This window comes from Entelurus aequoreus, linkage group LG06, assembly GCF_033978785.1.
Source record: "Entelurus aequoreus isolate RoL-2023_Sb linkage group LG06, RoL_Eaeq_v1.1, whole genome shotgun sequence".
NCBI classification, from domain to species: domain Eukaryota; kingdom Metazoa; phylum Chordata; class Actinopteri; order Syngnathiformes; family Syngnathidae; genus Entelurus; species Entelurus aequoreus.
Genome location: NC_084736.1, coordinates 38,118,223 through 38,132,502, shown reverse-complemented (window position 1 = coordinate 38,132,502; position 14,280 = coordinate 38,118,223). Strand labels below are relative to the sequence as shown.

Genomic DNA, 14,280 nt, shown 5'->3' with positions numbered 1-14,280 from the left:
ACGACAATACATCGTTGACGCACTTTAGCTACGGAGCTAACGTGATAGCATCGGGCTCAAATGCAGATAGAAACAAAATTAAAAAAAAACCTGACTGGAAGGATAGACAGAAGATCAACAATACTATTAAACCATGAACATGTAAATACACGGTTAATAATTTCCAGCTTGGCGAAGCTTAACAATTGAAGCTAACTACGGAGCGGCGGCGGGCGTTTTCGCCATCAGAGTCGGCAAGAAACATATATTTCCCCAAAGTTACGTACGTGACATGCACATAGCGACACGCACGTACGGGCAAGCGATCAAATGTTTGCAAGCCAAAGCTGTACTCACCGTAGTGCGTCTGCTATCCAGCTCAAACACAACACAACCTCCTGTTTGTGTTGCTGTAGTCCGCTGCTAATACACCGATCGCACCTACAACTTTCTTATTTGCAGTCTCCATTGTCCATTAAACAAATTGCAAAAGATTCACCAACACAGATGTCCAGAATACTGTGGAATTGTTCGATGAAAACAGAGCAGTTTGTATGGTGACATATTGGGTACGAATACTTCCGTTGCCGTCGTGACATCACGCGCATACGTCATCATACATAGACGTTTCCAACCGGAAGTTTAGCGGGAAATTTAAAATTGCACTTTATAAGTTAACCCGGCCGTATTGGCATGTGTTGCAATGTTAAGATTTCATCATTGATATATAAACTATCAGACTGCGTGGTCGGTAGTAGTGGGTTTCAGTAGGCCTTTAATATTTGCTTACATGTCCCTTGGCAAGTTTCAATGCAATAAGGCACTTTTGGTAGCCATCCACAAGCTTCTGGCAAGCTTCTGCTTGAATTTTTGACCACTCCTCTTGACAAAATTGGTACAGTTCAGCTAAATGTGTTGGTTTTCTGACATGGACTTGTTTCTTCAGCATTGTCCACATGTTTAAGTCAGGACTTTGGGAAGGCCATTCTAAAACCTTCATTCTAGCCTGATTTAGCCATTATTTTACCACTTTTGAGGTGTGTTTGGGGTCATTGTCCTGTTGGAACACCCAACTGCGCCCAAGACCCAACCTCCGGGCTGATGATTTTAGGTTGTCCTGAAGAATTTGGAGGTAATCCTCCTTTTTCATTGTCCCATTTAAAGCACCAGTTCCATTGGCAGCTAAACAGGCCCAGAGCATAATACTACCACCACCATGCTTGACGGTAGGCTTGGTGATCCTGGGATTAAAGGCCTCACCTTTTCTCCTCCAAACATGTTGCTGGGTATTGTGGCCAAACAGCTCCATTTTTGTTTCATCTGAGTACAGAACTTTCCTCCAGAAGGTCTTATCTTTGTCCATGTGATGGCTACCAAAAGCGCCTTATTGCAGTGAAACTTGCCAAGGGACATGTAAGCAAATATTAACATTGCTGTATGTATACTTTTGACCCAGCAGATTTGCTCACATTTTCAGTAGACCCATAATAAATTCATAAAAGAAGCAAACTTCATGAATGTTTTTTGTGACCAACAAGTATGTGCTCCAATCACTCTATCACAAAAAAATAAGGGTTTTAGAAATGATTGGAAACTCAAGACAGCCATGACATTATGTTCTTTACAAGTGTATGTACACTTTTGACCACAACTGTATGTATTATATAGACATGTATATCATCTATGTATGTATAAGTGTATGTATTTATGCATGTACGTACGTATATATGTGTCTATGTGTGTATATATACGTATATTTATGTGTGTATATATGTATTAATATAGGTGTATGTATGTATATGTGTGTATATATAGACATCTGTATCTACAGTATGTATGTATAAGTGTGTATGTATGTATGCGCGTGTGTATATATACGTACACATGTATAAATACATATACATACCTACATGTATACATACATACATACATGTAAACATACATACATACATGTACACATACATACATGCATGAATACATACAAACCTACATGTATACATACATACATGTATATATACATACACACAAATACATACATGTATACATACATGTATACATACATACATGTACACATACATACAAACATACATGTATACTTACATACATACATACATACATACATACATACATACATACATACATACATACATACATGTATACATACATACATACATACATACATACATACATACATACATGTATACATACATACATACATACATGTACACATACATACATAAGTACATACACAAATGTACACATACGTACATACATGTTTACATACATACATACATACATACATACATACATACATGTATACATACATACATGTATACATACATACATACATACATACATACATACATACATACATACATTAATACATACATACATACATGTACACATACATACATACATACATACACACACATGTATACATACATACATACATGTATACATACATACATTCATACATACACACATATACATACATACATACATACATACATGTACACATACGTACACACTTACATGTATACATACATACATATTCATACATACACACACATGTATACATACATATACATACATACATGTATACATACATACACACAAATATATACATACATACATGTACACATACATACATGTATGCATACATACATGTAGACATACATACATACATACATACATGTACACATACATACATACATGAATACATACAAACCTACTTGTATACATACAAACATACCTACATGTATACATTCATACATGCATACATTTATACATACATACATTTGTACATACATACATGTATATATACATACATACATCTAAACATACATATAAACATACATGTACACATACATCCATACATGTACAGTATACATACATACTTGTATACATACATACATTTACATACTGTTGCGTTGACCAGCATTCCTCCAATGGGGAATTCAAATTGCTAGTCTCTCCCAGATTCTTTTTATGGCAATATGCTGTTGTTTATATTCAATCACCAGGCAGAAGTTGGTATTTTGTGGTTTATTCTCCAAGCTTAGAGGACAAACCTGAGACCAACCCAGCACCCAAGCGTTCCCCAGCCCGGTCCAGATCGGTCTCCCAAAACCCCGGAACTCCTGTCTACTTCCTCCTTCTCCTGTCCCCCCCACCTGCTGTTTCCCCAGTCTAGCTGTGCTCCGTATCTCAGGAATGTAATGGCAGTCTCAACAAAGACAGCGCTCTGACTCTAACCAAGGACACTCGAATCCAAGCACTTTGTACCACACGAGACATTAGCTGATGTAAATATGACTATAGGAGTTTTTAGAAAGAAGTAACACTTAAATATGGATATGGCTTCCAACAAGTCCCCCTTTAAGATCTTCTAATAAGATCTTTATTACTTGTACAAAACTTATAAAGCACGCCCCACATTAAAGTAGGTGCTGTTTTTTTTTCTTTAAAGACAAAATGGCGGCGCATGGGAATGCAGCGGCTCTGCTAACGCTCTTGGGAGTGTAGAGCGATTTGGCAAAAAACACCCGTCATTTCTGTCAATTTCATGGCTGGCTCAAAGCGTGAACACTCTGTGATCACATACGACCGACAGACAATTCTGGATGTGGATGGATCGGGTCGTTATAGACCGAAAGATGCATGTACGGTGGACCTCCTCGCTAGCATGGGAATACTTCGTGGGCTACATCGAGCGGCCTTTGTAGCAGCGGAGTCAAGTGCTAGCGGTGACCGCCAATGGAGACGACATAGGCGGTGCGAGCGGAAGCAGAAGCGGGGATGCCGAGCTGGGCTAACAACAAAGAGAAAAGCTAACCAAAGAAACGTGGAGTCTCCGGGTAAGAAGCCATTTAAACTAGAACTAGCCGGCGTCAGGCTGGATAATCCCTGCACACATAGCAATTCTCTTAGAATAAAACACAACTCACACAATGTTTTTTCTTTTGTGACCGTGTCAGAGGCAGACATACATTGTACTGAGGTAGCTAACTATGATGCGTTCAGTTTATCGCAACATCAAGCAAACAATCTGAATATCCCCGTCGTATCAATTCCTAGATATGGTCGAAACTATTTAAAGTGCAATACGCATAATAAACGCAACATTATTAATATTGCTACTTCGGATAATTTCAACAAACAATCCTCAAAACAGCCCACTACCTATAATATGGGCTTTTTAAACATAAGATCATTATCTTCCAAAACGTTATTAGTTAATGAAGTCATTAGAGACAACAAACTTGACGTCGTTGGTCTCGCCGAGACCTGGCTCAAACCAGACGATTTTTTTGCGCTAAATGAAGCATCTCCTCCTGGCTATACCAATACACATGTTGCCAGACCTCTTAAAAGGGGAGGGGGTGTCGCACTAATATACAATGAAAACTATAATCTTACACCTAACCTAAATAATAAATATAACTCGTTTGAGGTGCTCACTTTGAGGTTTGTCACACCGCTGCCTCTCCACCTGGCTGTTATCTACCGCCCCCCTGGGCCCTATTTGGACTGATGTGTTGGACTTTCACAATGTTATGTCAGACCCACTCGACATCCATTGCTTTCAGTCTCCCCTAGAGGGGGGGGGGGTTACCCACATATGCGGTCCTCTCCAAGGTTTCTCATAGTCATTCACATTGACGTCCCACTGGGGTGAGTTTTCCTTGCCCGTATGTGGGCTCTGTACCGAGGATGTCGTTGTGGCTTGTACAGCCCTTTGAGACACTTGTGATTTAGGGCTATATAAATAAACATTGATTGATTGATTGAAGCAATCTAGCGATAAAACAACAGCTTATTTACATGGGAGATAGATGGAGGGAGTCCACGTCAATGTCGTCATGGTCAGGGAAGTAAACCAACAATTCTCGAAAGTCTTAAAGTTACCACTTTGCTAGACCCCCTTTAGTGACACTTAGCCCAAGGGGCTGTGCGGTTCTGGATGGTCTTGAGGGAGGTTGTTCAGCAAGTCCCTCAACTGTGTCAGGAGTCAGGTTTGTTAGTCTCAATGGCGGCGGGGAGTTAGAGAGGCCACTGAAACAGGAGTTCCAAGGGGTGTTAATTTGGTGACTGGGGTCATCAGTCTAACCATAGCACAAAGCCCAACGGCTGACGTCGGGATTCTAATGTACAATCTGTGCTCCCCACAACACCAGAATAAGTCAGCTCGTGCCCATGGGCCTATCCTAGAGCCATCTATCAGTGTGGTGCACCAGTAACGGTTAATGTCACCCAATTTGTTGGGGGACGAAGAGGGTCCTGTAATTTGAAAACGCGTGTAATTCAGCTTTTGGGCCACAAAGGGAAGAAGTCGGGTGGTATTGTCAACAGAAGGGTACACATGTCAGTCAACTTAAAAGGGGCGGGGTAAGTGTGGGAAAAGGGACGTCCAGCGGAAGAAGCAACACAGTCACCCAGGTTTTGGCATCCACCTGAGCCACAGGTTGTCTGCACCCGCTCCTAAGGTCAAAGTTACCAGGCCTTCGGTGGTGATGTCATTAGCACGTACAGATGTGAGAGCCTTTGAAACACCACCGAGGTGGGGTGGTACTTTAGGTGCTACAGAGGGTGTAGAGGTAGTTAACGCCCTCTCAAGGACATTAATTTTTAATAATTCGTTTAGCGTCTGTATCAGTCAGGTCAAGCCCCAAAACAACATAAAAGGGACGATGGGCACAACTTACCAGAGTATGTTGTCTGCATCCGACACCAATGGTTCAGGGTTGAGTCGTAACAAATATAGAGGTTATTACCACGGTAATAGCTATTGTGTCCCCCGTAATTAATCACACTGCACAGGTCAAAAATAAGTCTTGCTATCCCCTTTGACCCAGTCTATTTAAAGTCCGCTGTATGTTCTTAGACACTTGTCAGTCACTGTCGTCAGGAAGGATGAACTGAGACACAAAGACAGTAGAACACGCCCAAACACCAGTCCGTCAGGTAACACTACCAAGTGTAACATCCTGCCTTTCGTCTATCAATATCAGAGTAATTTAGGTTACAAAACGGGGATAAACATCAAACTTTTCACTTAATGTAACGACACAGATAGTTATGCTGCAAACAAGCAAGAAAAACTAAGAAACATTTAGCATACTGGATTGGTCTCACACAAGGATATACAATATAGAAGTTGAAAAGAGTAATGTAGGTAGAAAATCTCTCTCGTCTCCTGGGCTGAGGGGCAGATGTTGTGGCGATGTCAGCAATGACATCCCCTGGTGATCTGTCAGGTTCTTCAGCTGTAGTGCAGAGGGAGAGGTGGTACCAGGTGTCCCCTCCACCAGCCAGTCGAAGGGCGTGGGACGTCCGTTCTACGACCTAGAAGGGACCAGTCCACCTGGGCTCCATCCACTTGCGTTTGATGACCTTGATCTTGACCCTCTCAGCGGGCGGAAGGGAATCTGTACAGAAGAACTGGCACACAAATTCTGCAATTTTTTGTGTAAAATACCATTTTGGTTTTACGCTGAGTCCTCCTTCCATGGGGGGGGGGGGGGCTGCTGGTCCTGTGAATGGCTGACCTGTATGCAGCTCATAGGGTGAAAAACTCAAAGGGCGGTAAAACAGTTTTATTCACGGACCTTCGAATGATCATTAACGCTAATTGCAACATGTCAATCCAATTAAATTTGGTCTGTGCACAGATTTTAGCCAATTAGTTTTTTATGTTCTGGTCCATCCTTTCAACCTTGCCTTGGGACTCAGGATGGTACCCCAAACCTGTGTTCTAGTCCGAAAGCCTTTTCGACCAAGGCTAAGTGAGTATTTTTTTAAATGGTTGCCGTTGTCTGACCTAATCTTTTTGGGGAAACCATGTCGGGGTACTAGGTCATTCACAAGTCATTTAATTACTGATATTGCATCCTCTTTTGAGGTTGTTGTTGATTCCGGCCAACCACTGTGATTGTCAACACAAGTCAGTACGTACTTTTCCCTTGTACCGTATTGATCATATCAGTGAAATCAAAGACTATACCTGGTTCACACTCACCTCCTCCATATTCTAAATTTGATCTATTAAACTACTATCGATGTGTAAAATCGTTATTTTCAAATTAAAATTAGTTATAACTTCTTACCCACGGTAAAAACGTTAAAACTATGGAATGTGTCAGAGTCGGATGATTGTCGATTTTGTTCCAAGGAGTCTGTATCCACCCTCACTCACCCCCTTCTGTTTCTGGACAGGTCATGTTTGAGGTCAATGATTGTCTCTTTAGCCTCTATGGTCCACTGGGGGGTGTTGTTAGGGTAGGGGACCCCTTAGCAATATCACAATTAACTCAAACTCAACTAAACCCTAGCTTTTATGTAACTTAAAGTAACAAAATATGCTTATATTTATATTGTCACCAATACTAGAAAAATACTACCCTTATGGCGGATGCTTTAGCAATAGTATTTTGAATTTTTACCACACCTGTTGGCCCCAATAATTCATTAAGTAAAGCTCATGTTGTAGAAAGTTGAATGATGCGGACACGTTTGTTACTGAATACTTTCTATCAGACTTCTGCCATGGCAACTTTGTTTATGTAATGCTTAAATGTGTAATGTGTCGTTTTAGCTCAGCTGTTGTGTAGCTGCTAGCTCCTCGTAGCCTACAGGTGTCTAAAGTGCAGCCCATAGTTATGTGTTTAACATAACCATGGGCTAAACCTAAACAATTGAAAATGTGGTATTTGGGTGTCGGTGTAATGTTTGGCAGCTACGCCGTGTCTTATCATTGTACCAAAGTTCTTTGGTTTTGTAGGCGAGACAGAGAGCAAGGGAACAATGTGGGACACTATTGTGTCCATTTTATACCATGCTAGCTGTTGCAAAGATAGGTCAACATGAGCAGCCACACCCTGAGTTCCAACATATATAAATAATCATAACATATGGCGAGTCGGGTGGCAGAACACACGGAAGCATCTCAGCCAGTCAGGGTTTTCACTGTTAGAGCAGTTGGATGTCAGCCATTCCTGTTGTTTCAGGCTGTGGTATGAGCTCATGGAGTAATCTTGGTAGTGGTTTCGCAGCTGGGTGGTTCAGCCGTCAGGTAACACCAGGAATGTTCCTTCTTTGCGATTTGAATGTCAGGGTACAGTCTGTAAAGGAGGTCCAGCAATCTGAACCGGAAGTGGTTTGGTGACAGGTAACCTTGTGACCCCAGCGAAGCCTTCGACCTTTAAAGAGGAAGCACACAGTTTTTTTGGTACCTCTGCATTCAGAATCGAATGGGTGGCTGATAAAATTGTCCGTTGACACTCATGTCCAGCAGGGGTCCTGTCGGTACTTCCTGCTGCGGCTCCTGATGTGGGCGTCCTCTTACACGCCGTGTTCGTTTGTTGGCACGACGGAACCTTTCCTGTTCGGAAATGTTCGGACAGTCACGACTCCAGTGACCAGGCTGGTCACAGCCGAAACAGTGTCTACCCCAGACGGGCTTTGAAGCATCGTGTTGTCCACCACCCGAGTCCAACCGCACGTCTGTTGAGGATTCTTTCCTCCACCTGTTGGAACTCAAAAGCAAGGTCAACCACTGCCGAATATACCTTAGCTGATCTTTGACCTTTTGGTTCTTTTAACCTTTTATCTTCAGCGATCTGTAATTTAAGTAGTCGTTTCCTTGTTGCTCTGTCATTAGCCCTATTTTGCATGGGATGAATAAAATGTCCTGCCATATATTGTTTTTGGCACCGTGTATATCAGGGTTAACTTTGTCCAAAGTGTTTGGCCAAAGGTTCCCTCTCGGAGGTACAGGTGGGAAACAAGGTCAACAATGGCTTGCATGTATGCATCGGCAAGAGACTTATATTAAAGTAGGCCCCTATAATTGTCATGTGTCAAAAATGTCTGGTGTGCACCGCACTCTGCTGGAGGAAAATGGTCAGACTTGCAAAATAAGGGGTTAATACTTTCTCTTTTAACGTTGATGTTCCAGGTAATTTAATGTTCAGTGAATGTATAGGATAGGCCGATGTCGTTGTGGCTTGTACAGCCCTTTGAGACACTTGTGATTTAGGGCTATATAGATAAACATTGATTGATTGATTGATTGATGGTTGATGGTTGATTATATGACCAAAATGAACTTATTTCATTTATTCATTCATTTTCTATCGCACTCATAGTTTTATTCCATTTTGCATCTAATTATTCCTATTGATTTCTTCCCATTTCACTCAAACAACTAAATAAACAAACTTGCAGCTAACCACAATCAACAGCATACCATTTACGAATACCTTCTTTTGTCACTTTCTCATCTTTCTTTCACTTTCGTTTTCCTTTACAAACAACCTCCTGTACCCTAACTCTTCCTTACACTTCACACAATGTTTCTATTTTCTGTTCTCCTAGAAACCATTCACGTAACGTAAGGTTATAAACATCCTTTTCCCCTATTGTTAATGTCATTTGTCAAAAATGTCTGCCATAGGAAAATGGACAGACATGTAGAAGGGGTTAATTTTCGGAGGCAAGATTAATCTTGGAGGGGGCGTGTTAATACCTCCTTCTCTTGTCACTGGAGTAGGGGGCGGTGTCCTAGTCAAAGTCTGGGCGGGTCGTTTGAATTGTCTTGCGTGTTCCATTTTCACCAGCGCACACACACACACACACACACACACACACACACACACACACACACACACACACACACACACACACACACACACACACACACACACACACACACACACACACACACACACACACACACACACACACACACACACACACACACACACACTCAGCAGCACACTCTCTGCGTTTCACTTTACCATTAAACTTCCAGTTACTTTTTTATTTATTTTTTTAATTTGATTTTACCAGACGTTTGAGTTCACGACTTTTCGAGTATTGTAAACTCCCTCTTAACCCTTTCAAGGAACGTTCTCCTTTTTTTTCCATTTTTTTTTTTTTTTCAGTTCTTTTTTGTCTCGCCCCGCGGCCTCCATTGTCACCAAAAGCACCTTCAATTGATCATTGAACGGCAGCCAATCATCACATTTTGCCCCGCCGCCATCACATTTCTGTTTGTCACACTCCAAGGCCATTGTGTCTATTTCTTTACGTTTTAGTGTCTTATCACACTGGGATCTTTCAACCCGTTTCCTTACGTTTCAGTGTCTTATCTCACTGGGATCTATCAACCCGCTTCCTTACGTTTCAGTGTCTTATCTCACTGGGATCTATCAACCCGCTTCCTTACGTTTCCGTGTCTTATCTCACTGGGATCTATCAACCCGTTGCTCTTTTAGGCGGCGACCAACTACCCAGGGTGAGCCACACCCAACTATTAGTTCACTCGTCAATGAAACTGCCCGTCACGGTAATCGAGACACAATGGCCCGAGCCGACCACCCACCTACAACTCCAATGCAATGGCAGGCTCGGCAAAAATGCAATCAATCTATCAAAATCACCAATCTGTGCCTGGGATTAAAAAACAGTGTTTGACTTACAGACTTCAGGACAGACTCCTAACGCAGATTTTATCTAAAAAGAAAGGTTCTGCTTACCTTGAATTGGCCAATTGAGTCTGTCCAGAAGATTGCAAGAAGTCATCAATCAACAGCGTGCCATCTCGGACGAAGCCCCCAAATTGTTGCGTTGACCAGCATTCCTCCAATGGGGAATTCAAATTGCTAGTCTCTCCCAGATTCTTTTTATGGCAATATGCTGTTGTTTATATTCAATCACCAGGCAGAAGTTGGTATTTTGTGGTTTATTCTCCAAGCTTAGAGGACAAACCTGAGACCAACCCAGCACCCAAGCGTTCCCCAGCCCGGTCCAGATCGGTCTCCCAAAACCCCGGAACTCCTGTCTACTTCCTCCTTCTCCTGCCCCCCCCCCCCCCACCTGCTGTTTCCCCAGTCTAGCTGTGCTCCGTATCTCAGGAATGTAATGGCAGTCTCAACAAAGACAGCGCTCTGACTCTAACCAAGGACACTCGAATCCAAGCACTTTGTACCACACGAGACATTAGCTGATGTAAATATGACTATAGGAGTTTTTAGAAAGAAGTAACACTTAAATATGGATATGGCTTCCAACAATACATACATGTATACATACATACATACATACATACTTGTATACATACATACATGTAGACATACATACATACATGTAGACATACATACATACATACATACATACATACATACATACATACATACATACATACATACATACTTTACATACATACATGTATACATACATACAAGTATACATGTATATATGTGTGTGTGTGCATGTTTGTGTGTGTGTGTGTTTGGGTGTATGTGTGTGTGTGTGTGTGTGTGTGTGTGTGTGTGTGTGTGTGTGTGTGTGTGTGTGTGTGTGTGTGTGTGTGTGTGTGTGTGTGTGTGTGCAGCCTAAAGCTGTGAAAGTGGCCCCCAACTGATAAAAAAGAGTTCTTTGCTTCCTCCACCAGCCTCCAGAGGAGATTTACTCTGCGGGCGACTCCATTGTCATCAAGTTCCGCTCGGACGACACCATCAACAAGAAAGGATTCCACGTGCGCTACACCAGCACCAAGTTCCAGGACACCCTGCACTCACGCAAGTGACGAGTGGGGGCCGCAAGGGGCCGTGCGGGGCAAAGGGGCGCCCGGAGGGGCCCCAAGGGGAGGCTCCAGCCTAACGCTCGGAAACCTTCGGCCACCACCGATCAGACACGACAGAACAGAAGCAAGACCACCACCACCAAGCGCACCTCTAGCGCCCCCCGCAGACTGTGAGGAGTAAAGCCATTCTGCTTGTTTTTACCTTTTTATGGTTGGGTTGGGGTGGGGGGGTGAAGGTCCACCTTTGGTGGACAGCGGGGAGGGGAGGGGGGGGGAAGGGTTAATTGACCAACCCCCTCCAGATAATTCTTTAGTTTTTTTGGTTTTTGGTGTTGTTTTTTTTCCAAGGTGCCAGCTGAAGCACGGCACCACCCAGTGGATTCTCAGGACCTGCAAGAAGGATGCTCCACGCCAAACCTTGGCATCCGCCGTCAGCAGGAAGAGGAGGATTGTGGGAAGGCATCCCACGCTGCTCCCTCGTCTCTCCTCGTCGTCCTTGGATGAGAAGGACTCGACAGGACTTGTTCTGTCAGTTTGCATGTGATCCAGAGAAGACGTGACAACACCAGCATTTGTATTGTTAGCATAACTAAGGAAGCAGTTATCTTATTAAAGGACTAATAAATGAAATGTGCTCCAATGGTCTTCTGGTTGGTTGCTAATTGTTTGCAGGATGACTATTACTGTACCTCCTCCATGTGTGTGTGCGTGTGTGTGTGTGATCTTTCAAAGGGAACATGTGCTTTGCTCGAACCAGTTAGCACTTTACAGTGAATTGTTCCAAAATCATTAGCTTCTATGGATTTTTGTGAAGTGCAATGCCAGTTCACTTATTTTTAAATGCATTTGATCTCCTATTCTAAATTCCATTGTTTTATTTTTTAATTTTGCTTCATTTAGTTCCTCAGGCATACTTGAACGTTGTGTGTGCCCTGTAAGTGGGGGTAATAAAGATATGACTCATGTGTCTGTGTTGTACACTTCTGATGTGAAATCATTCCACTCCAGCCAATACAATATATGTATGTATGATTGTATACATGTGTATATATATATATATATATATATATATATATATATATATATATATATATATATATATATATATATATATATATATATATATATATATATATACATAGATGTATGATAGTATACATATATGTATATATATATTGATATATATACATGCATATATGTATACAAGTATGTAAACATGTATATATACATGTATGTATATATGTAAGTACGTATGTACTGTATGTATACATGTATGTATGTATGTGTATATATACATACTTACATACATGCATACATAATGTATGTATGTATACATACATGTATGTATGCATGCATACATACATACATGTTTGTATGCATGTATGTATGTATGTATACATATATTTATACATATTTGTATACATGCATTTACATATGTAAGTAGTATGTACTGTATGTATGCATGTATACATGCATGTAAGTATGCATGTACACATGTATGTATGTATACATACATGTATGTATGTATGTATACATGTATGTATGTATGTTCATATACATGAATGTATGTATACATGAATGTATGTATGTATGTACTGTATGTATGCATGTATACATGTATGTATACATGTGTGTATGAATGTTTATATGCATGTATGTGAGTATGCATCTGTATGTACTATATGTATCAAGTATGTATGTATGTATACATGCATGTATGTATGTGTGTATGTTTATATGTATGTGTGTATACGTGCATGTACATGTATGTATACATACATACATACATATGTACATATACATACATGTATACAACATGTACATACATGTATGCATACAAACGTGTGTATACATGTATGTATGTACTGTATGTATACATGTATGTATACATGTTTGTATGCATGTGTACATAAATTTATACCTGTAAGTAGTATGTACTGTATGTATACATGTTTGCTTCCCTGTAAGTAGTATGTACTGTATGTATACATGGGTTGTATGCATGTATGTAAATATACATGCATGTTTGCATGTATGTATGCATGTATACATGTATGTATACATGTGTGTATGAATGTTTATATGCATGTATGTATGTATGTGAGTATGCATCTGTATGTACTATATGTATCAAGTATGTATGTATGTATACATGCATGTATGTATGTGTGTATGTTTATATGTATGTATACATGCATTTATGTATGCATGTACATGTATGTATACATACATACATACATATGTACATATACATACATGTATACAACATGTACATACATGTATGCATACATATATACATACAAACGTGTGTATACATGTATGTATGTATGTATGTACTGTATGTATACATGTATGTATATATGTATAAATGTTTGTATGCATGTGTACATAAATTTATACCTGTAAGTAGTATGTACTGTATGTATACATGTTTGTTTCCCTGTAAGTAGTACATACTAAGTAGTATGTACTGTATGTATACATGCGTTGTATGCATGTATGTAAATATACATGCATGTTTGCATGTATGTATCCATGTATGTATGCAGGTATACATGTATGTATACATGTGTGTATGAATGTTTATATGCATGTATGTGAGTATGCATCTGTATGTACTATATGTATCAAGTATGTATGTATGTATGTATACATGCATGTATGTATGTGTGTATACATGCATGTATGTATGCATGTACATGTATGTATACATA

General features: G+C 40.6%; 1 protein-coding gene across 2 annotated transcripts in view; it reads left to right on the top strand.

The window, feature by feature from the left end:
- bmp1a (bone morphogenetic protein 1a) overlaps positions 1 to 12,206 on the top strand; it is a 177,645-nt gene extending 165,439 nt beyond the window's left edge. Inside the window, exons 20-21 of one of the 2 annotated variants that reach the window (XR_009826541.1) lie at positions 11,435 to 11,736; positions 11,915 to 12,206. Coding sequence is in view for 1 of the 2 variants with exons in the window: in XM_062050700.1 (XP_061906684.1) it covers positions 11,435 to 11,569 (135 nt within the window). In the remaining variant the exon portion in view is untranslated. Of the gene's footprint in view, positions 1 to 11,434 lie in introns of both variants that reach the window. The other variant, XM_062050700.1, reaches the window with a different exon arrangement.
- Positions 12,207 to 14,280: the final 2,074 nt, after the last annotated feature.